General features: G+C 44.2%; 1 protein-coding gene across 4 annotated transcripts in view; it reads right to left on the bottom strand.

Moving 5' to 3' along the window:
- The window catches only part of DBNL (drebrin like), a 38,317-nt gene extending 13,816 nt beyond the window's left edge, over positions 1-24,501 (bottom strand). For 2 of the 4 annotated variants that reach the window (XM_080982481.1, XM_080982482.1), the window contains exons 1-7: positions 24,301-24,501; positions 19,027-19,082; positions 14,381-14,493; positions 12,191-12,265; positions 10,339-10,485; positions 4,897-4,974; positions 2,571-2,722 (exon numbers count right to left, since the gene is read on the bottom strand). In XM_080982481.1, coding sequence (XP_080838607.1) covers positions 2,571-2,722; positions 4,897-4,974; positions 10,339-10,485; positions 12,191-12,265; positions 14,381-14,493; positions 19,027-19,082; positions 24,301-24,383 — 704 coding nt within the window. In that variant the 5' untranslated portion in view covers positions 24,384-24,501. The remainder of the gene's footprint in view (positions 1-2,570; positions 2,723-4,896; positions 4,975-10,338; positions 10,486-12,190; positions 12,266-14,380; positions 14,494-19,026; positions 19,083-24,300) is intronic. The other 2 variants (XM_080982479.1, XM_080982480.1) reach the window with 2 other exon arrangements.
- Between the last annotated feature and the right edge of the window lie 430 nt (positions 24,502-24,931).

The following is a 24,931-nucleotide window of genomic DNA, read 5'->3' as shown; positions in this document are numbered from 1 at the left end:
TTTATATATATATATATATAATGCTTTGCATGTAGAAAGACCCAGGTTTAATTTGTTAGCACCTCCTGGTGCTGCTGGGGTAGAAAGACAATTCTGGACTAGACAGGCCAAAAATATGACTCACTGTTAATGGAGCTTCCTACATTCCAGATTTCCTGCATTAGCAGAGTATTGGACTAGATTACACTTGGGGTCCCTTCCAACTCTGATTCAGAAATGAAGTGAGTGGGCACAAAAGACTTTTCAGTAAGAGAGTACCATGGTTATAGAATTCCTTCCCAAGGAAAACCAGCCTCCCACCCAGAACTGGATCTTTAAGAAGGCTTTTAATTGCTAGTGCTGCTTTTTTTAACCAAGATGCTTCAGACTTTTTATTTTCATAATATACAAATTCCAAGACAAACCACATATATACACACAACACACACACACACACACACACACACATGTATCAGTAAAAAGAGAATGCTATCCTGAAAACTAGCATTTAAAATGGTTTATGAATAAAATCCAACACACTGCAAATGTCATGGCAATTCTTTCCTTCTTTCTTTCATAATAGATCCATGTCATCCATAAAACATTACCCTACACTTGCAGCTGTGCACATTCAGCTCAAGTTAACACACACAGTAATAATCCCATATCCCATTCTGCACTTAACTCCAATGCTAACCTGTGATTATAACCCCAAAATACATTTTTATGGTTATATGGAATATTATACCAAGTTATACTCTGCCTTTTCCAGATACTTCAGTTTTTATGTATTTTGCTATTTTTATGTAGTGCACACGTATTTTGTGGTCTATGTTGTTTTTATTTTACACTTTTTGCTTTCTCAAAGCTAAGCTTAAAAGAGTGGAACAGGAAAACCATCAGCAAGTTCAAATTCAATTTTTAGCGCATTATGCCGAATAACAGTTTCCTCAACCTTTGCAGCAGAAATACTTTTGAAAAGAACTACAAGGAAGTCCCCCTAAAGATCTGTCTCTATGGAGGCAGGATAATTTTGGCTGCACACTTCAGGGGTATTTCCCCTGGGCTCACTGAAGTCTGGTGACAGGAACACCACAGGACTTTTAACATCATATCCCCCACCCCAAATCTCTTTGATGCCACATCACTGAGACGTAAGCCAGGAACAACATACCATCTGACCTAAGCCCTGCTCTCAAGAGACAATTACTTCTGGTGTCGGCAGGGCACGGCAGGAGAGGAGGACATTATTTCATCTGGGATTGTCACAGGGTGTCCTCAAGGGGCTACTCTTTTGAAAGTGCTGTAAGTGCTCCATTTTCTGAAGAGTGTGAGATTCTCTCTTTTTTGCTGCTTACTGTTATAGCAGATGCTATTCTGCCGCCTCTTTAAAGTACAGTGGTACCTCGGTTTTCGAACATAATCCGTTACAGAAGACTGTTCGGCTTCCAAAACGTTTGAAAACCGAGGCACAAAGGGCGGCCTGCAATTTCAGTGGAGAATTTTTTTAAAAAAATAAATCAACTTCTGAGGCACGTTCAAAAACAGAAGCATTTACTTTTGGATTTTTGGCGTTCGAAAACCGAAAAGCTTCCAAGACACTCGAAAACTGAGGTACCACTGTACAGTGGTACCTTGCGTTAAGAACTTAACTCGTTCTGGAGGTCCATTCTTAACTTGAAAATGTTCTTAACCTGAGGTACCACTTTAACTAATGCCCCCCCCCACTGCCGCCACGCGATTTCTGTTCTCATCCTGAAGCAAAGTTCTTAACCCAAGGTACTATTTCTGGATTAGCAGAGTCTGTAACCTGAAGTGTCTGTAACCTGAAGCGTCTGTAACCCGAGGTACCACTGTATCTTAATTTATCTGTACTGGAGATAATTTGATTTAAAAACAAATCAAAACCAGGACTATACTGTATATCTTTTAAATATTTAACACTCACTTCTATTCCAAAGAGAAAAGAAATATTTCTGCAGAGTGTTGTGAAAGTTCAAATCACCTCCCCAACTATGAAATTTACTGTGTGGCCCTTGGAAGGTCACACTCTCAGCCCAACTAGTCTCATCATTGTTGAGATGCTAAAGCACTGCTCTGAGCTCCTGGGACAACACTGGGAGGACTTTTACGGTCACAGGAAAGCAGTGCATCAGAAAGACTGGCATAGGCCATTGCATTGACAACTTCCTCCGGATCTGTAACAACAGAACTCACAGGAAACACGCTTAGGCAAGTAAATGAAAAAAGTCAATGTGTTTGCTTGGGTTCACAAACTGCATTGCTTGCCTCATTATTTGGGGCTTCCTGTGTGGTTTGGGGTGGGTTGAGGGAAAAGGAGCAATGATATGAATGAGCAAGGTCAGCACCCCAGAGAAGATAAGCCACGTATATCCCGAATACAGTTGACTCCAATCTTGGAAGACAAAAATCATTCAACTGAAGCCGTAAATTCTCAGGCTGGATTCACAGAGGCGTAAGTGGTACTTCTCCCCAGCAATTTTCTCTTCGCAGAAATTAGAGTGCCAATATATCTCTGCTCAACTGAGGTAGCAATTAATGTGGCTTTTGTTAAAATTAAACAGACTCACTTCTGAGCATCTATCTCACTGGCTCGCTCCTTATATCTTCGCTCGCGCAAAGTTGCTTCCTGCAATTCCCGCTCTCGGCGCTCTTTCTCCAGGCGCTGACGCTCCTCCTCTGCTTTCCTCTTCTCTTCTAGTCGGCGGTTCTCCTCATCTTTCTGAAAGGGTGAGCGCAACAAGTCCGAATTAAAAGCAGCAACCTTTGAAGAATAGGTTACTTCCTCCCCTTCCACCAAACGTGAATCTTAGTCTACTCACACTCTATGTTAAAACATTCACCCAGCCCCTCAAAATTACTAGCTTTGCCTCTGTCATGTCTAATGTAGAAGCACAATGGAGGAGGAATGGAGGAAGGGATCTGCGCCTCTGCCACCAGCCCACTGAGTTTCTGCGCTGTTTATGTGGGAGTGGGCTTCACCTTCTTGTGCATCCAGCATAGGAACAAAGAAAGGATTGATCTATCCCTCCTCCACTAGCCTGCCCTGTTTCTATGGCAGCTGCACATGAGGTGAAGTCGCATCCTGCTTGTCCAGTACAGGAACATAGAAATTTGCCTTATACCAAGTCAGAGGATTGGTCCATCCAGGTCAGTATTGTCTACACCAGGGTTTCCCAAACTTGGGTCTCCATGGGGGGGGGGTTGGACTACAATTCCCATCATTCCTGACCACTGGCCCTGCTAGCTAGGGATGATGGGAGCTATAGTCCAAAAACTGATGGAGACCCAAGTTTGGGAAAGACTGGCCTACACTAACTAGCAGTAGTGGGCTAGTGGTAAAAGAACAGACTGTTCTGTCTCTTTGGCATAAGCCCAGCATGTTTCTATGTTTGATGTGCAAGAGGTTCGCCTGCTGGGTGTCTAGCGTAGTAGCAGAGCAGGCTGATGGCAGCCCTCTTGGTTTTGATGCTTGATTTGGAGGAGAGAGCTTCACCCCCTCTGTATCTTGCTGGAGAAAGGATGGGGTGATTTCTGTCTCCGCTGTTAGCCTGCTAGATGAAAAGGAGGGATCCTTCCTTCTTCATTATCCAGCACAGAGATGCAGTGGATTGCAGAAGAAAGTGCAAGGCTTTTCCATACCTCTTCTGGCAGCCTGGCCACTTGCCTGGGAGAAACATCTAATTTGCCTATGGTGGCCAAGTTAGAGGTTCAAAATTATGTTGTATTTAATGGTTGCACCTTAGTTCTTTTCCATTTTTAATGCCGACAAGTCGACTTATCACCTTCTACTCCTTATTCTAACACACTTTACAAATAACTCATGCTATGAGGTCAGCGTAATACAGAACTCCACCATGAATGGTAATTTCTTTATTTCCAGGGCCCTCCCCTGGAAGGTGCTTCAACGTGCCTCTTTCACAGTAGGACAAATAATTTATATTTTTTAAATAGGCCATCACATCCTGAAGGTGCAGGACATATAAACAGAACAAGAAGAAGAGTTTGGATTTGATATCCCGCTTTATCACTACCCGAAGGAGTCTCAAAGCGGCTAACAATCTCCTTTCCCTTCCTCCCCCACAACAAACACTCTGTGAGGTGAGTGGGGCTGAGAGACTTCAGAGAAGTGTGACTGGCCCAAGGTCACCCAGCAGCTGCATGTGGAGGAGCGGGGAAGCGAACCCGGTTCACCAGATTACGAGTCCACCGCTCTTAACCACTACACCATACTAGCTCTCCAACAATGCTCCATCCTCACCCACCACTCAAATAATTTATCTGCACAACATTTTGATTTCTCTCTCCATGCCCAAGTTAAAACTTAGCTCCCAAAACTAGGCCGTCTACTGGGCTCAGTAGACTAGACTGCTCTGAAAATCGGTGTTCCGAAAACTGTCCAGGGCTTGGACTTTGGAGAATTTGCATTGAAAAGGGAGTTCTGTCAGTAGTGAACAGCCGACTGCTGTTCTCACCTTTTCGATCTGAACCAGACAAAGAGCTGTTGTCATTAAGAGGGGTGACTTGAGTGGATCTCAGAGATTTTAATGGAGTCTAAGTCATTCAGGGCTCCACGGGTCATACCCTGCTGCTTGAATTGTGCCTGGAAGTGAACAGAAAGCCAGTGCAAAGGGACTGCTGGCACAACACCCTTTCTGCGGATGCCAGGAAATACTTTGGGCAGGAAGCACCAATATAAATGAAAATGTAACCAAAACGCTTTACAGCCTCTCTGATGCAGCTTAGTTACAAACATAGACTCTGCTCCACTGGTTTGAAACTAATTGCTTTTGCTTTGCAAGGAATGAGATAAAGCATGCAATGAAAACATGAGGGAACTGCAAGACCACACCAGCAAAAACAGGCACACGGAAGTTGTTCGAATTAAGTACATACCTCTGCTTTGGCCCAGAAGCTATCTTTGCTGACTCTTTTGATCTCAGACATGGCATTAGTTTTCTGGTAGACCGAGCCCTGTTGTGTAAGAGGATCACAGAGTTTAAAAAACATCCTTAGTTGCTATTAGGTGTTAAATAAAATGCATGGAAGCTGCTAAGTCTACACTTCTTAGAGCCACATTATACTGAATTTGGGAAGTGTTAACAAAATACTTCGTATATTCTACTCAAACCATTACAGAGGACATTCAAATTGAGAATATTCCCTGGCTGCAAAGGTCTTGGGGAAGGAGGTAGTAAGAATGCATTAAGCCACATTTTAACTCACATCTGTGAGCTCAGCTATGCAGGAAAGTGCAAGAATTTCAGGACCAAGTAATTTTACTAGCCAGTCTGCCCATCTACATAGTAAAAGTAATAGTAACAGTAGTAATAATAATATTATTTATACGCCACCCATCTGACTGGTTAGAGATTGCAAACAAGTACAATTCAAGAGTATGCATTAGCACAATCCTCATTCACAGTAAACGATGGTTAGTGGTCTGCTGGGATGTGAAAATGTGGCTGCTAAAGAGGAAAAGAACAGAGATAAGATTTTTCAAGGGGAAGAGGCAACGGAACTTCAAAAGAGCAAGAAAAGGAGGAAGGAAATATTTGCAGCGGGAAGTGCTTCACTGATCAATGATCAAGAAAAAGTATCTTTGCTTTCTGCAAATCTTCCAGTACAAATAAGGTTTTAAAAAATGCCATCAGTCATATCAGCGGCCAATTCAGAGCACACATGTGGAGCAATGGCAGTTGTGAACTCCAAACAGCAACAACAACAAAGACTTTATTTGCGTAGCCAACAGGCCATAGCATCGAAGGACAAACACCGACAAAAATACATTACAAATATAGTTGCCATACAATCTTATGGCCTATTAAAACCCTAGGTAAAAGCTGGATTATCATTCATCAATGACCCTCTGTCCCATGGGCGGCGGCCTTTTCTCTGGTAGATTGTTCCAGGTCGGTTAAGTAAATAGATCAGCCAAATTGAAAGATTATAAATATAAATGGTCAGGACAGGGAGAAAGATAATAATAACCAGATGCAGATAAGTTAATACTCTCAGTACTTAAAACTTGGCAGAGATAATAAAATACTAATAATAAAACATAATAATAATAATGAGAGCTGCCATCTGAATGACATCAGTGTCATCACCCGGATTTCTCGCTTAGGAACTCCAAACAGGATCAGCAGCATTATCCAGATCCATTCAGAAGTCACAAAGCAAAAGGATAAACTCTCTCTCTCTCTCTAGGATGCAGATTCTGAAATTTGTAAACGTCCATTTCCCTTTTGCAAATTTCTACTTAATTTCCACATTCTTCCGCCTACAATCACTTTCATCTTCCAAAACAGTTTGTTGGAAGGCCAAATTTAACTCCCATTAACACAACCTCAAAAATAACTCGTCCAGATATTAAATAAATTAATCTGAGAGCATGTGAGAAGTTGATTAAAACAGGCAATTAATTTTAAAACCTAAAATCTTCCAAAAAATATTACAAATAGAAACCTAACAGAGAAGAAAAGGCAATTTACTATTGACCAAGCGCTTCCTAAACCTGATGTCTTAATTTCTGCATAGCTAAATGCTCCCAACATCTAGTGAGCGATGTCGATATATAGGGTAATCCTAGTCAACGAAATGCAAGTACAGTCCTTTCAGGAATGCATGCATTTAAACATTTTAAAGCTTCCTCATGAATTTTTCCAACAAAGGACCAGAATGCAAGAATTATGGGGCACTTACGCCTGCCTCCCCCCCCCCAAAAAAGGTGGAAGGAAAGATCTTTAGGTGGCACACTGTTTCCCGCAGAGAGGATTTTATGACTAATCAATTAAGACTTGCCAGCAGCTATCTAGAAGCATATCAGTGGGAGAGAGAGAGGCAGATTTCCAGTTTAAGAATACTAATGCAGTGGTACCTCGGGTTAAATATATAATTTGTTACACTGAATTCCAGGGGCTTCCCATGTGCCCTCTTTTGTGTCTTTTCTAAGTCCACTTCCTACAGCTTTGTAACAAAAATATACCAATAGTGAACTAATGTGTTACTGCAATATTAACTATTTGCACTATTATTTACAGTGGTACCTCGGGTTACATACACTTCAGGTTACATATGCTTCAGGTTACAGACTCCACTAACCCAGAAATATTACCTTGGGTTAAGAACTTTGCTTCAGGATGAGAATAGAAATTGGGCTCCGGCGGCACGGCAGCAGCAGGAGGCCCCATTAGCTAAAGTGGTGCTTCAGGTTAAGAACAGTTTCAGGTTAAGAATGGACCTCTGGAATGAATACAATACTTAACCCGAGGTACAATTGTATTCAGTTTGATAATTCAGTGAGAAAAGTCAGATTGTGCTGCAGCAAACGGGTAGGTTGCACAAGTGGTAGCTTTGAGATAACAGGAGTATCTGAACTGAAGAATCATAGAGTTGGAAGAGACCACAAGGGCCATCGAGTCCAACCCCCTGCCAAGCAGGAAACACCATCAGAGCACTCCTGACATATGGTTGTCAAGCCTCTGCTTAAAGACCTCCAAAGAAGGAGACTCCACCACACTCCTTGGCAGCAAATTCCACTGTCGAACAGCTCTTACTGTCAGGAAGTTCTTCCTAATGTTTAGGTGGAATCTTCTTTCTTGTAGTTTGGATCCATTGCTCCGTGTCCGCTTCTCTGGAGCAGCAGAAAACAACCTTTCTCCCTCTTCTATGTGACATCCTTTTATATATTGGAACATGGCTATCATATCACCCCTTAACCTCCTCCTCTCCAGGCTAAACATGCCCAGTTCCCTTAGCCGTTCCTCATAAGGCATCGTTTCCAGGCCTTTGACCATTTTGGTTGCCCTCCTCTGGACACGTTCCAGTTTGTCAGTGTCCTTCTTGAACTGTGGTGCCCAGAACTGGACACAGTACTCCAGGTGAGGTCTGACCAGAGCAGAATACAGTGGCACTATTACTTCCCTTGATCTAGATGCTATACTCCTATTGATGCAGCCCAGAATTGCATTGGCTTTTTTAGCTGCCGCGTCACACTGTTGGCTCATGTAAAGTGTGTGGTCAACCAAGACTCCTAGATCCTTTTCACATGTACTGCTCTCAAGCCAGGTGTCACCCATCTTGTATTTGTGCCTCTCATTTTTTTTGCTCAGGTGCAATACTTTACATTTCTCCCTGTTAAAATTCATCTTGTTTGTTTTGGCCCAGTTCTCTAATCTGTCAAGGTCGTTTTGAAGTGTGATCCTGTCCTCTGGGGTGTTAGCCACCCCTCCCAGTTTGGTGTCATCTGCAAATCTGATCAGGATGCCCTTGAGTCCATCATCCAAGTCGTTGATAAAGATGTTGAATAAGACCGAAGATACTGGTCCCGAGGCATCCTGTGTTCTTCTGCATCTTTCTACACCTATTCTCAATAGCACATTCACCTGCATCTTCAGAAGAGGACAGGAGCCCTTATTCCACCTGTCTGAAGTAACAGCCTTGGATTTTTATGAAAACATAATCTCTGACAAAGGTGATTTTCACAACCAATTCTATACAGTAAATAAGGTTATGCTACCCATCAGATCCCAACGTATTCTTGTAGAGTTTGTCATGTCAGTCTATATTTCTCAGGAGCTCTGAAAACTACCTGTTTCCCTTAAAACCAGGAATGGTGAGTCCCCACCCCCCACTGAAGGCATCGTCTCCTTTGTGATTGTCAGCGGTTGCATGTGGGTAGGAAGTGAGACTAACACCATCCTACAAACACACATTCTATCTTGCACAATTTCTCTTTTTAAGATTCTTTAAAAATTCTTAAGAAAATGAGAGAGCATAGAGGGTGTTCTTAAATTAAGGTGATACTTTACTTAAAACAACCCCCCCTACATATTTATTTTATTTTTTATTACTTGTATGTATAGCCTGCTATGCACCAAAGAATGGGCTGCAAAAATGTCACAGTTATAACAAATTCAGTTTGCATTATTATTAACTGAATTTCTATACCGCCTTATACCCACAAGTCTCAGGATGGTTCACAGAATAAAATCAGAATATAAAACCACAAAATACATCATTATCATAACAACAACAACAACAACAACAACAACAACACCAATAACAATAACAACAACCTAATACCCCTACCCCCACCCCAAAACCACATCTTAAAAAGGGCATAGGATGTCAATCAAATCAACCAAAGGCCTGATTAAAAAGGAACGTTTTTAAATGAAATGCAAACCCACCCGTAAAAACACAAAACCCACCAATGACAATACAGCAGCAGCATCGCAGGAGGAGGGGACACATCTGCCAAAAGGCCTGGGTAAAGAAGCGCACCCTGACCAATGGCGAAAAACCAAACTATGGCGGAGGGCACACATCAGAGGAAAAGGCATTCCGCACAAAAAGCCCTCCTCAAACCACAGAGGGCAATGGCCCTAACAACAGGGCCTCCCTACTGATCTTAACACCTAGGCAGGTCGATGTGGGAGGAGGTATTCCTTCAAGTCGTTCATGTATATCCCAACCCCTCATTCAACCTAGACTCACAAACATACACACATACAATTCATACACACCAAACTAGATCCAATCTTTCAAACCACTCTGGCCTCTCCATCCAGCAGGGCGAGGGCAGCCTCCCCTCCTCTAGCACAGATACCTTTTGAAAGCATGAATCCTGGTGGCTTTTTTTATCAGTTGAGATTTCCAACCATGCAGCAGCTAAGTGGAAAACAGGAGCTGGCTTTACATTGAGTAATTGGTTATCAAGAGGCTGGGAAGTAGCACTGTGAGGGGTCTCGCTTTAAAAAGGTACGATTTGATACTATATGGTTCTTTTTTTTGTCACTTGTGTTAATAAATCAGTTGCCTCATTTAAACCTCCTGCAACAAATGCTACCTTAGAGATTTCTTTATGTACTGGCTTTATGGTGGAATGGCTATTCTTCACTTTTAGTTTGTTGTTTTTGCATGCTTACTGAAACCAATTTTAAAAAATTAAAGCATTGTTTTTGAAGACTCCATCCTTGCAAATAGCTCTTCCCTACACCTGCTCTCCCTGGGACACCTTTCTTGGAACTTGGAACGGAAGAGGTGGGCCTTCCAGAGGCACTGTGAACCCCCAGGTTCCCCAATTATTTTTTTTAAAGAGACGAAATCTAATCCCTTGTCTCTTCACAACACAAGCTCCTAAATTAAAGCTCCAAGACAAGCTGCTTCTGTGAAGCAACACATGCCATACAAACTATTAGCCTTCGGTGTAGGTTATTTATTTTAGCTCAGGTGCCAACAAAAAGTTCTCAGCAGCCTAGCCAGTCCATTCACCACAATGTTCCTCCTCCTGTATGCCACAACCAATGCTACCAAGAGCTCAGAGCAACTCACCACTGGAGTCTGAGGACCTGCCTCCTGGAACTTGCTGCCTTCTTTATGAAAGTTGTAGTTTGCTCCCGAAGCCTTGGCCACTTTCTCTGTGATGGCATCTGGCTCCACATCCTCGTCGGCCCGAGCATTTATTGTCACATGAGCACCCTGAAATGAGATGCAGAGAAGGGAGAGCTAGAGGGCAGGAGAGCACGATCAGTCAGTCCAAGACTAAATCTTGCTCTAGTGAAGGGCAATCTGGAACCCCTCTCTCTCTTTTCTGCCAGAACGTTCAACACAAAAGGACTCCCCCCAAGGTGGCTTGTATAAAAACAATTTCACTAGGGTCGTTTCCATGCTCCCTCCCCCTCCAAAATGTATCTGAATGCTCTGAGGTGGTATTTCCTTCCCCATAAACTCCAAGTTTTTGTAGCTTTTCCGCTACTTTAATCTCATCTTGCATTCCTGACTTCTGGCAATAAGCAGTAACTCAGCTGCAAATTTCGTAGTCTCAGCCACCCTTATCCCCTAGGACTGCACTGTGCAGAGACTGGGGATGAGAAATCAGAAGGTTCCCGTTGTGCTTTAGGTGAGCTGCTGGGTGATGAAAGTAGGGCTGGGTGATATATTGCTATATCGTCCAAAACCATTTGAAGTCCGTATCGTGATAACTGTTTCATAATTTTTGACATGGCAATTTATGTGTGTGCTGTGCAAAAATCACAATGCCTGAAAAAACACAAAGCCAGCAAATGTTTCTCTCGACTCTCGTAACCCCTGTTAACTCTGCCAGCTCAGCTCACCCCTGCCTCCTGCAGGGGTAAGTGAATCACAAGAGCAGGAATTGGCAAAAATCACGATGCAGGAAAAACCGCGAAGCCAGCCAATGCAAATTGCAAGTTGCCTGTATGTAATGGTCTGAGAACCTCACTACATTTGAACCTATTTCCAACAAATGTCAATCTCGTGCACATACGTATTTGGAGATATTGTGGTCCTGAGCTGTTTAAGGCTTTAGAGGTCAAAACCAGCACTTCAAATTGGGTCTGGGAACTATTTGGAACCCAGTGCCGACAGGCCAGGATTGGTGTCAAATGCTCAAACCACCTTGCCCCACCTGGCCACCGAATTCTGCACCGGCTGAAGTTTCTGAACAATCTTTGGAGCCAGCCCCATGTATAACAAACCGCTGTAATCTAACCTAGAGGTTACCAGAGCATAAGACAATGGGTGTTAGGGGCGCAACTGGGCTCAGACATATAAATTACTAAAACCATTAGTCTAATCCACTCCTGCTGCAAGGAGAAAAATCCGTAAGGATAAATCCTGCCCTACCCCAAGTGCTTGGTATGTGGGTCAGGAAATAAAAACAGATGAATGCAAGAAAGGTTCAAGGAGCCCAAACTGCGTGGATGTGATAACGGGGAAATATATGGAGGATTGCTGTCCTGCAGGAAGGATGTTCACTTTGGTATGGCTTGATATTGCTCACTGCTTACTGAATGGCTTCTGACTGGTTAGTGGCTATTTCGAGTTGCAAGAGCAGTGCTGCCAGGTCAGATTAAAGTTCCATCTAGTTTTGCTGCTGGGGGCCAATTAGGTTTCAAGACTAGCACCGTCTGTCTGGTAGCTGCCTATTCCCTACTGCTTGATTTCTAATAGGGAATTACAGAGCAGCATTAAGTCTCCAGTGTCCTCCCCCACCCCAAAAGCGACTCATAGGTCACCCCACAAAACCTCCTACCATTCGGGGAGCACAGAGGTTGACACACCCCAAACTCCTGATACCATTTGACCACAGAGCCATTTATATGGGAGGGCATTCAGCTGAAAGGAAAGACGAGGATGGAAAATAAAACGGAAGATTAAATACCTTTAGGAAGTTTGCTACAGAGCTGACATGGTTGGCGCAGGCTCCCTTTCTCACATCATTAACGCCTTCACCAAACTATGAAAAGAAAACATGAGGAGCTTAAGTGGGGACTGGGGGACACACCACATATCAAGGGTTATTTACTTTACTCCAACAGAGTTGCCAACTGGCAACTGAAGATGGGAGGAGGAAAGAAACACTTTGAACACACATGGAGACAGACCTGGGTAACAGCTGGATTTTATATTTCCAGAGAGCTTTTTTGGGTGGGGGGAGTTGCTGATAAATCATTTTATGTTCCTTCTTCTCCGCAGGTCTTGGTGTAAACTGAAACCAGTATATCATCTAACAGAGCCTCCTTTCCATGACTCTTGTGCCTCTTGTGGCATTCCATCTTGAGTCCATGACCGGATGCAACAAATGCCATGACTTCAACAGCAGGCATGGTTTTTTTCACCTCCATCCTGCTTGGTTTATCATCTAGTGCTATGTTTCCCCAAGTACTGCAGCTGAGATTGAGTCCCTGGAGTCTACGGGACTGCGAATAAAGACCATAGGGTCAAAAAGGGCCTGGGGTAGAAAGGAAGTTTGCAAGATACAGTGCAAAAAATTAATGAGAAACGCGAGCCTCAGAAATAAAGAATATGCTCCTGTACAAAGAGCTCCCCTCTTGCCAATGAGGAACCTCTGTACTTAATGATTCTGTAATACAACACTTTTCTCAGAGCATGCTGCTTTACTGAAAAAAAATGTGTACAGGTGCACTTTTACTTTTTTATTTTAGTTGTACTTAATTTTTTTAAAGTTATGACTCTTAGCTATGGTGATTTATGGTTAATAAATGTTGGTTATAGATTGATATTTCTTGGCATCATTTCATCTATGCTCCTAAGAATTTGGTTTGGGGTTGATGATAACTTTATAAACTGATCAAGGGGTCCATGAACTGAGAAAGCTTGGGAAACCGTGAACTAGGAAGTTTGAAAACTCTTTTGCGACCTTTTGGCTGGCCTAATAAGCTGTTGTCCTAGTATAGACATTGAAGTTTGACCAAAATAGAATTACTGAAGGGACTGGACTCCAATGGCACTTCTCTACAAACTGTTTATGTTAACTATTCTAAGAGAGCCATTTATCATTACAAGATCCAGCTCCTCAACTGTAGACCAGGAAGAATGGGGTGAAAAGGATGCATGGCAGTCTGAACTAGGAGGCAAAAAAGGTGGAAAGTTTGCAAAGCCTGAATTCTAAATATCACTAAATTCTCAGATTAAAACGTTAATGGAACAGTTTTAGTTAATAATTTCTGCCATTCTAAATGTTAACCTAAACTTCCAATTATCGAAATAAGTAAACTGGAAAAAAAAACCTAGTTTATGACATCATCTACACATTTCATATTAATGTGTTTTTTCCAGAGAAGTCTTAGTGGTAGTGGCTGGCAGTTTCCATAAGGCTGATCATACTTCCTACAACTTTTGCCCCACTTTCTGCTATCTTGTTTTCCTTCTAGTCAGCTGTTTGCTCTTTCACTGAAGTTTCCTTAACATTTGTGCAGAGAATTTGCAGCAGCTTTGCAAGGCCCCACTTGGCAATATAAAATGAATGCTTATATTTTAAATTCTCTCTCTCTCTATATATATATAGTGACTGCGATTAAAACATTTGATTTTATACATCTTTGTTAAGAAAGTTAAGTTAAAATAGGACTAACATCACAGATAACTTTGCACAGGATTGCAGCCCCAGTGTTGGTGGCCTTTTCATCATCGAGGCAAATGCTGGGGGTTCTCTCTTCCCCTTGCACACAGAGATTAGCCATTTCCAGTTCCCTATTTGTGGCAAGCCATAGAACAATGTTTCACACAAACAAGCACACTTGCCTGCAAAGGAGGACCAAACATTCATTTGCTGGCAGGCACACACACACAAAAAAAGAGTCTGTTTGGATAATCGGCAAACAACTGTCACAAACTAGGATTGATACTGATCTCTGTGCATGAGGGAAAAGAGGAAAGACCCTGGATTAGGGTTGCACCTGAACAGCCGCATTGGTATGTGTGATACAGCTGGGATCTAGGTGTTGGATTTTCTAACACTGGTGCTTTACTGTGAAAGGGCTTCATCTTTTTCATAACGAAGGCTACATCCCCTAACTTCCATAGCCAAACGGAACCATATTCTACATACCCAATTGATGAGCACATATTTAGGCAAGCCGGAGTTCGGATCTTTCACTCTGCAGAAAGCATACATCACTTTCCCACTATTGAGCTCTTCCACCATCTCCTCCAGGCCACCATCTGTATAGCATAGTTTGACGAGAAGAATAACAGTAACAGGTAGAAGTCAAAGCAACTGATGAACTTTGTCAACAAAATCCGGTAAGCAAGGACAGGACAAAGATTAAATCACACTGCACAACAGGTAACATCCATTAGCTCAAAGTGTTTATAAATAGGGGTTGAAATGCAATGTCACACATTAAGACTGCTCATAACAGTACTTGCATTAGTGCAGTGAAATGCGTGGCTTCTTTCTTTTTTTGCTGTGAAAAGCTGGTCCCCATGCAGCTCACAAAACCGCCCTCACTGAAGCTTTCGACACTCCATTCAGTTTCAAAACGCTTGATATGCAGAATTTAGAGCATCTTCTATTCAAGAAAGCCCAAGTCTAAAGCCCACTGGATACACAGAACTAGTTCCATGGTTATTTGGAGCCTAGCCTTTGTTTATATAAACCTACTAACACAATTGGCCTTCTACAACACGCAGAGGTAATGTAGCAGACAAAATGCTGGGATTTGGACATGGGAAACTCTGCTCCAAATCCCTGTTCAATTACAAACCTCGCTGGAAGATACCAAAAATAAACCAGTCTCTCTCAGCCTAATCTACCTCACACGGCTGAGAATGTAAGGCTCATTCTTTTGCAGCAGAAAGGGCAATCAACACCGGACATTGCTGCAGCAACGCAGAAACAATGCAAATGACCACAGATGATTGACAGGGGGTGTAGGTGATGTCACCATATTGACAAGCGGGCGTGGCTGAGCAAAAAACTGCCTTATGGGTCACAATGGACTCCCTGCCAGGCCAGACTGTCACATAAATTTGATAGAACAATGGTATTAGGAATCGTAAATTTTGTTGTTTCTTTAGATCTTTTCAGCATACAATTAAAACAAAAGATAACAGAGTCACTGTCTCCTATTGATTTCTACCAGAATAATAAGCCAATATGAAAGCTGCTATTGGAAGAGCAAATACAAATTCCAAGCTAACCAAAGGAACATTGTTGGTAAATTGAACCACTGAGGAAGGACGGAACATCCGTCTAGAAATATTACTCCGCCATAAAATATTCAGGAAGCACATTAGCTGAAAGCATGAAGACATTTAGGATCCTGCTGTTTTCCCAGAATTCTTGCAGAGAATGCTTGGGGAACTCAATTCAGAAGCAGAATCTAACAGTTATAGATACTTTGGAGGTTGGGCAAAACACTACAGTCCAGAACATACCGTATTTTTTGCACCATAACACTCACTTTTTTCCTCCTAGAAAGTAAGGGGAAATGTCTGTGCGTGTTATGGAGCGAATGCCTGCGGGTGGCGGGGGGGATCTGCTGCAGTCGTGAGCAGAGGATCCATGGTTCCCCTTCCTTCCCTCCTCCGTGGCTCGCTTTGAAACAGCAAAGCGGGAGAAGAGCCGCTGAGTGGGGAGGAGGGAGAGAAGCAGAGCCTGCTTGCTTCAAAGTAGAAATGCGGGAGAGCCAATGTCTGGTTGGCTCCTTTAAAGCAACCATGTCCCTCTCTTCTCCCCACTCAGCTCGCGAAATAGCAGCGAGGTTTTTCAGATCGCTAAGCGCTAAGCTGGGGACGTGGGAGAGAAGCAGAGCCTGCTTGCTTCAAAGGAGCAAAGCAGGAGAGGAGAGGAGCCTTCTCCTCTTATACCCCTCTTCTGCATTATTAGCAGCATCCCTCTCCACACACCCCACGCGTGTTCCTTCTCCCCTTAAACCCCTCTTCTGCATTATTAGCAGCATCCTTCTCCACACACCCCACGCGTGTTCCTTCTCCTCTTATACCCTCTTCTGCATTATTAGCAGCATCCTTCTCCACACACCCCACACGTGCTCCTTGTCCCTTGAGTGCTTTTCCTTCCCTCCCCACCTAAAACATGGTTACAAAGCACGGATCCACATGGATCCTCAGGATTTTTGCACTGGGTCACCCCAAATTCACCATCAGATCACAGAGCATGTCCATGGCTACAGCTTGCACCAAAAAAAGCACACACCCACTGTTGCCTGGGGCCGCAGTGGTGCAAAAATGTGGTTACAAAGCATGGATCCACATGGATCCTCAGGGTATTTGCATTGGGCTACCCCAAACTCACCGTCAGATCACATGTCTGTGGCCACAGCATGAACCAAAAAAATCATACATCCACTGTTTCGTTTAGATTTTTTTTTCTTGTTTTCCTCCTCTAAAAACTATGTGCGTGTTATGGTCAGGTGCGTGTTATAGAGTGAAAAATACGGGTGCGTGTTATAGAGCAAAAAATACGGTAGTTAAGGACATGCTTCATGAGGTGCAGGATCTTACCTTTTTACTACCAGCACCACCCTGTTTAGCACTAAGCCTGTCAGTTCTCACCACTAACAAAAAGTTAACAGCAAGAAAGCACACCTTCTACCTATTTGGATGGTTTCTATTATTTGTGCATTCACTTTTTCTCAGAACCTGGAGTGTGTGCATTTTTAAGGACTTTGGGCAGAGCTTGGCAGAAGCAAGTCTCACCATATTCAATAGGACTTAATGCCAGTTTAAGTGATCTCAGGAGTTGAACCCTTGGGGAAGCACAGGGTGAAGGCATTTTTAAATATGGCAGAAACACACATTCTGTGCTCTGAACAAAGCAAAAATATGTTCGGTTGACATAACCCACACTTCAGAATCAAAGTCTATCCACTCATAATTTGCCCCTGCAATTTTGCTGCTGCAACAATTTCAAAGGCAAAGTTCACTTTTCTACGAAGTGCTACTCCTTTTGACCTCATCATCAGATATGTTACCTTTTATTTGAGAAACTTTTTAATTTTACAGTAACAGGTTCCTCTTAAAGCTGTTTTCTTTTGACAGTCGCATATTTTAATTCCCTTATGTAGGAACCAGTCATCTCAAAACACAGGTCAAATTTGAAGAAGCTAACTTCTCAGGCCCAGACCACAGCTGAACTTTAATTCTTTCTCACCCATCAAATCCTCCCCCCCCCAAAAAAAGCTGCTTCCCTTTTTCTACAGCTGAAAGAGAAGAGGTTTTAGATGAGCTGTCTTCAACATGGAGCTTCTCCTTTTCTACTGCCTTCCTATTAAGATTTCCAGGAACTGTGGTCTCTGCCCTTCATAGCTACAGAAGGAAAATTGCTTCTGTCCTTGAAGCTTTATGATAAATAAAACAGTCACTAATGAAGAAATAGCACCTTCCATCATTCTATTTCCCACACACCTATTAAAAGCACGAGAAAGACTGGTCTCAGGCAAATTAAACTTTTTTTTATTGGAACCATCAAGAGTTAATGGCTTGAAAGCATTAGTCTGACTTGGTTCGGACACACCCAAAACATGGCTTAGCCCTAACCATAGTTTAGAATCCACATCATGGCGTGAAAACACTGCGCAAATTGTGATTTAGAAATGTGTTTGCTTTCCCTGTCTACTCAGAAGTAAGTCCCACTGAATACAATGGTGCTTACTAAGTACGGATAGGTTTGAAGCCTTGCTCTCTTCTAAACTTGTATTTTAACCAATTGAAAGGCAGCCAACTTTTAACTTTAACCAGTTGTATATAGCATTAACTCTCCCATGACTAGAATATTTACAATAAATGAAATAAACTACAATAATACATAAGGGGGGGGGAGCCTGAATGCTAGTAAGTATGCCATAGCTTGCAAACCCAGGCTGAACCAACTGGATTTGCTAGCTGATCACAAACCATGGATTACCAATTCATAAATCATGGCAAAGCAGATAGGCTTCCTTAACCTCCAGTACTGTATGTAATTAATGCCACGGGGCATAAGTATTGGGAAGAAAAGTGAAAATTTCACCAGTAACAGAAATGTTTTGCCTTTTGACATCTACACCATTTTGACAATAGATCCCATCATGGTGAGATCCTAGCCTGCCTCACTTTTACTTTAAGGTTTCTTTGCAGGCACTGCTGAAAAATGAGTGAGCTTGCCAAGGAGTTAAGTTGTTTGAAATTGCCATTTTATACAGAATTCCTCACATTCTGCATTTAATCTTAAGTCGGGCATTCTGCCTAGTAGTTAACTTTCTTCCTCTGGAGTTTCTGTTTCAGACACTGAAGCACACACAAAAGGTTTAATTTATTTTCAAAATGGCCATGTAAACTATTAACCTCACCGCTTCACTTCCACATTGTATTGAAAACACGCTCGATATAAAATGTCTTGCTTCCTTTCCCTTGACAGAGTGGAGGTGTCATTCACTTTGCCTCCCACGCTTCATTTTACTGAACACTTCTCAGAATCCTGCTTGTTTCTGAATGAGCAAAAACAGGCAAACCACTCAAGAAACTGGTCTTTTCATGGTGCATGCAGAAAAGGGAGATGCTTTTAGAACAATGTCAAGAGAGATAAGACTAACTGGGCCACAGGGCAAGTTGCATTTGAGTAACAAAAAGCAGCTTGTCAAGCAGAGAAATAAATGCAATCTTCTCTATAAACACGGGAGCACAGACAAACACAAAAATAAAATCCCCAGGCCACTTACATAGTAAAAGGTACACTTCTCAAAATGCACTCACCTCCTGTCCCAGCCACTCTCAGGTCATTGCTGTTACCCTCATAGGTAAACAGAGCCCTGAAAACAACAAGGCAAAGGATGAGATTAAAGGGAACTGATTAACTCAGGATAACATTTCATGCATCTGATGAAGAGGATTCCACTCCATGAAAGCTCATGAAAATAAATAACTTTATTTTGTCTTTAAGGTTCTGGAAAAGCACTGCATTCAATCACATACTCATTATCACCCCATCTCAAGTTGATCCTTGGTTTCAGACCTATTCCAGCTGTGGATCTGCAACTCCTCGCATCATTTCCACTACTCCATCACCTCTCTGCCTCATAATTTCTCACCTCCTCCTGACAAACACCCACTTCTCCAGCACTGCCACAGCCACAGAGTTACTTTGAGCACCATTTAGTAGAAAGATGGAGTGCAAATTAAATACATGATGAAGATGATGATAAATAATTTCATGTCCAGTGTTATTACTGCATCTCTTCACCATGTGTAATTCCCAACAAAACTTTTATGCCACCCATCTGAACTGCCTGTCGCAGCAGCTTTGGACATCTAAAGGCCAGTGTATGACCTGCTGCCAATTCTCACTTGCAGGCTTACTCCTGCACCCCAACACATGGATGACATGGTCAGGGAAACATCCCACTCTATAGCTACAAGATGCTCCCATGTAGGACTTACACATTTTCTGACAGGATTCGTGCGCTCTCAATAGCTGCATTGCAGGCAAAGGTTCAAAGGGTAAAGTGCCACATACTTCATTTCTTGCAGCTGTGCAGCTCTTAAAGGCATTCATACACTAATGGAAGAGAAGTAACAGCTACCTTCCGATGAGGCTCAAGCGATCTGACCTTTCTCAGTCCTGCATCCTGTGTTACTGAACACATTACACCAGACAATCTACCTCAGAAGTTACTTGGTTTGTCAGCAGGTCCCTCCCCACCACAAATAAACATTAAAAAATGTGCAGAGCACATGCTTTTGTTTGCGTGTGTTTTTTTTTCTTTTTCTTAGATTTATATTGTTTGCAAATAATTCTCAGACAGCAACGGACTGTATGCTTATATGAACATGACGTTATCAATTCTTTGCCATAATTCAACTGCAACTGTGCTGCGCTGCAATTTATATTAAAACACAGAGCAAGTCCCTTTAGAAACCCAACTGCGCATGACAGAAGCCTCAAGCAGGGCTAGAAAAAGATGGAATTCTAATCTTGAACAGCAGAAATCCTCTGCATTGCTGACTTGGAACAGCCTCAAGGGGCTTGTTTCCATACCTCATACTGTTCTGCAACCACAAGTAAAATAGAATTGCCTTTTGTCCAGCCACATCACATTGTGGCACAGCCTCAACCCAAGTCTTCACCTGCTTCATAGGTAAGGTAGCTTAGGTAAAGGTAAATGGACCCCTGACCTTTAGGTCCAGTAGTGGCCAACTCTGGGGTTGCAGAGCTCATCTCGCTTTATTGGCCGAGGGAGCCGGCGTACAGCTTCCAGGTCATGTGGCCAGCATGACTAAGCCGCTTCTGGCAAACCAGAGCAGCGCACGGAAACGCCGTATACCTTCCCGCCAGAGCGGTACCTATTTATCTACTTGCACTTTGAGGTGCTTTCGAACTGCTAGGTTGGCAGAAGCAGGGACCGAGCAACAGGAGCTCACCCAGTTGCGGGGATTCGAACCACCGACCTTCTGATCAGCAAGTCCTAGGCTCTGTGGTTTAACCCACAGCGCTTAGTTTCACGCAAATGGTCCATCCAGTCCGGCATTCTGCTCTCACAGTGGCCAATCAGATCCTGCTAGAAAACCTGCAAACAGGACCTGAGCACAAGATTACTCTGCCTCTCTGTGGTTTCCAGCAACTGGCATTAGTGCCTCTGGCCACAGGTGCTGCTAGCCTTCATGGCTAGTAACCACGGATAGCCTTACCCTCCATGAATTTACCCAACCATCATTGAAAGCCATCCAAGTTGAAGGTCATCACTGCCTCCTGTAGCTTAACTATACACTGCATCAAAAAGTACTTAAAAAAAAAAAAGCTGTCCTGAATCCTCCAACATTCAGCTTCACTGCATGTCCATGAGTTCTAATGCTATTAGAGAAAAACTTTTCTCTATCCACTTCCTCAGTGCCATGCATCATTTTAAAGACTTCCATCATGTCAGTTCTTCCTAGCCTTTTCTCTAATCTAAACTGCCCCAGATGCTGCAACCTTTCCTCATAGGGGAGTTGCTCCACCCCCTTGAACATCTCGGTTGCCCTTTTCTGAACCTTTTCCCAACTATCCACTCTGAGGTGAGGCGATCAGAACAGAACACAGTACTGTATTGTATTCCAAATGCAGTCACACCATAGATTTGCACTGTATCAGCAGTTTTATTTCCAATTCCTTTCCTAGTGATCCCTAGCATAGAATTTGCTTTTTTTCATTAGGGCAACATTTTCACAGAGCTCTCCACAATATCCCCAAAGTCTCATTCCTGGTCAGTCATCACCAGCTGAGATCCCATAAACATATATGTGAAATTAAGATTTTCTTTTTCTGTTCACTAACTCAGTGTTAGAAACTCAAGATACATAAGCTAGGCCTCAAATACGTCCTTAAACCAGGGGTTCAGTTGCCAAAACAGAATGTCTAGTTGCTATTTGGGGGCCAGTTGGCTCGAAAGTCGTATTTTTAACTTGGTCACATCTTCATGTGGTCACAAGTGGCCGATTTTGGACACTGCTCAGCTTGGAGAAACCCTTTTGAAGATCTTCACAATCTCTTTTTGCTTTAACAGCCCTGAACAAATTAGTATCATCAACAAACTTGGCCGCCTCACTGCTCACCCCACTTTCTACATCTCTCCATTCAGAGAAGTGTCCATTTATTTCTACTCTCTGGTTCTGGCTACTTAACCAATTCTTGATCCACAAACAGACCTCTCTTCTTATTCCACGACTTCAAGGCTTACTCAGTAGCCGTTGGGGAAGTATGTTGTCGAAAGCTGTTGGAAAGTCCAAATACACTATTCTCAAACCTACCAACTCTTTCTATATGCTTGGTAACATTCACAAATAACTCTAGTAAGTTGAAGAGACAGGACTTGCTCTTACCAAAGCCATGCTGGTTCTGCTTCAGTAAAGCTTGTTCTTCCATATGCTTATTTTATCTTGAGCAATACTTTTTGCCAGTTTCCCCAGGACAGATGTTAAGCTAACTGGCCTGTAATTTCCAGGGTCCCCCGGTTCATAGTTGCTGTTTTTAACTCGGGTTTCACTGGCCATTTTCCAACCCTCAGGTATAGAGGCTGACCCGATGGGCAAGTTAACTTTGTTAGAAGATCAGCAATTGAATAATGCACCCTAAAAATAGGGTCAACTGCAGATTTTGAGGGGTGGGGCATCAGTGGGCACCTATACCGTACTTGAATGTCCCTCTCCTTTGTCACTCTCACCACTGCTTTGGCATTTGCTTGCCATCTCCCTCTAGGCCTAATCCTTTAAATACTCCAAAGAGTAGAGTAAGGCAAATGGACGATGCTGCCTGCGTACCTGGAAAGGACTGATAAAAGGGCAGGGATAATTAAGGAGGAGAAACAGGTGCAGGCAGCTATGGACTTTGTAGATGCAAGGCAAGGCACCCTCCGGATATGTGATCCACATGCTCCTCACTCTCCCCCCCCCCCATTTCTGTGCAAATCTGCATCTTCCCATAGCCTTAGGCTACATCCGCCCCATCTTCTAAACTATCACCACATGCTACAGCATCTCTTGGGCTTGCCGTTCAGAAGGCTGGCAATTCGAATCCCCGCGATGGGGTAAGTTCCCGTTGCTCTGTCCCAGCTCCTACCAACCTAGCAGTTTGAAAGCACACCAGTGCAAATTGATAAATAGGTACTGCTGCAGAAGGAAGGTAAATGGCGTTTCCATGCACTCTGGTTTCATTCACGGTGTTCTGTTGCGCCAGAAGCGGTTTAGTCATGCTAGCCACATGACCTGGAAAGCTTTCTGTGGCTCCCTCGGCCTGATAGTGAGATGAGCGTCACAACCCCATAGTCGCCTTTAACCAGACATAACTGTCCAGGGGTCCTTTACCTTTAGCATCTCCGGAGTTTTCACACAGGTCAAACCCTAGCCAGCTCCTCACCCATTCTAGGAAGGACAACCATCTACAAACCAATCCCTGTGAAGGCTAAACCCTTCCCCACTGCCACTCCCCACTCCAAAGGCACCAGCCCATGTGTCTCTCTTGCCCCACCCCACATCCTGCAACCCATAGCTGTCAACGTTTCCCTTTTTCTTAAAGGGAAATTCCCTTATTCCGAATAGGATTCCTCACAAGGAAAGGGAAAAGTTGACAGCTATGCTGCAACCTCCCTGCAGCACCCACAATGCCATGCCACGCTATAGTATTGCTCCATCTTCTCTTTGGGGGGGGGTGTTGTTGTGTCCCCGCCCCAATTGAGCGGTGTATAAATTTCACGAAATAACAGATATGCCAGCTCCCTTCTGTGCATAATTGCACACACACCCAAAAAGAAAAACCACCACGATCTTGCACGATCTTACCTTCCTCTCTCCTTCTCTCACCACGCCCTTCCTGGCGTGCAGAGTTGCACCCAACTCCTCCCCGCACCCACAGCCCGAGGCTCGCGTCGCCCGGCCCCACGCCGTGGGTGCCAGGGGTGCCACAGCTTGGAACTGCGATCGTGGGTGCCAGGGGGCGTCGGGTGCCGTGCAGCGCCGGAATGTGTGGGTGCCCGGGCACCAGTGGCGTAGCGTGGGTTGTCAGCACCCGGGGCAAGGCAAGTAATTTGCGCCCCCTAACCCGTGGATTTTAGTAGGGGCAGAGAGCTGCGAGTGCGAGCGCGCCCCCCCCCAGATGTTGCGACCGGACCCCCCTGCACCCCCCACGCTACGCCACTGCCGGGCACCTACAGCCCCAAACCTAGTCAGCCCCACGTGTATGGCCCCGGCCCCGAAAAGTGTGGGTGCCCGGCCCCTTGTGTGGGTGCAGCGCCCCAGGGAGCCGCAAGCTGGGCAGCCCCACCTGAGCCCCACACTTGCCTTCCTCTGCCCCAGACACCCCCCCCCGTGCGCCCCATCCTCCCGCCTCACCCCCCCCCCAGGCCCGCCATCCATCCCCCTGCGCGCCGGAGCCTCCCTGCCAGCCCCACGCCGCCTCGCAGGCCCGGCGCCAAGGAGCGAGCCAGCCCTGCCGCCAGCCCAGCGCCGGGCGGGGTGGAAGCCGGCGAGGGTCCCCGGCGAAGGGAAGGGGCGACTCACCAGTCCGTGGGGCTGGCCGACGCCACCACCTGCCCGTAGGCCTCCTGCAGCGCCGGCCCGTTCCGGCTCAGGTTCAGCGCCATGAGGAAAGAGGAGCCGCCGCCGCCGCCGCCGCCTCCCTTCGCTCTCCTCAGCCGCTGCTGGCTCAGCCTCGGCCGGCTTCCGGCTCCGCCTGGCCTGGCGCTCGGAAAAGGGAGACCTGCCGCCGCCGCCGCCGCCGCCGCCGCCTCAGTGGGGCGGGGACGGCCCAGGAGGCGGGCGGGTCGGCGCCGCCTCGTTGCCGGCTTCAGCGCGCCGCCTGGAGCTCCCGGGTGGGGAGACCTACGTTATTCCAATTTGAGGGGTTTTTAAATTTTTGAAAATATTAATATATTAAAATTTATTGAATTTTCTGCTCTGCCATTTAGAATACCTATTTAAACATCCTTAAAATATATTCTTCTTTTTTGGCTTTTGAGTGCTTTATTGATTGAAAACTTGGTAACAGAAGTGCACAATAGATATTGTAGGCAAAATGAGAAATAAAAAATAAACGGTTATTCATTCTTTAGCTAATGCTTGCTTTGTACATCCGTTTGTGATTGGGTTAAGACCTCTGATCTTCCACTTGCAAATTCCTTAAATACGCACC

Source organism: Podarcis pityusensis, assembly GCF_964106645.2.
Source record: "Podarcis pityusensis genome assembly, chromosome: 15".
NCBI classification, from domain to species: Eukaryota; Metazoa; Chordata; class Lepidosauria; order Squamata; family Lacertidae; genus Podarcis; species Podarcis pityusensis.
Note: the sequence above shows the minus strand (reverse complement) of the source record. Positions and strands in the feature narration are given on the sequence as shown.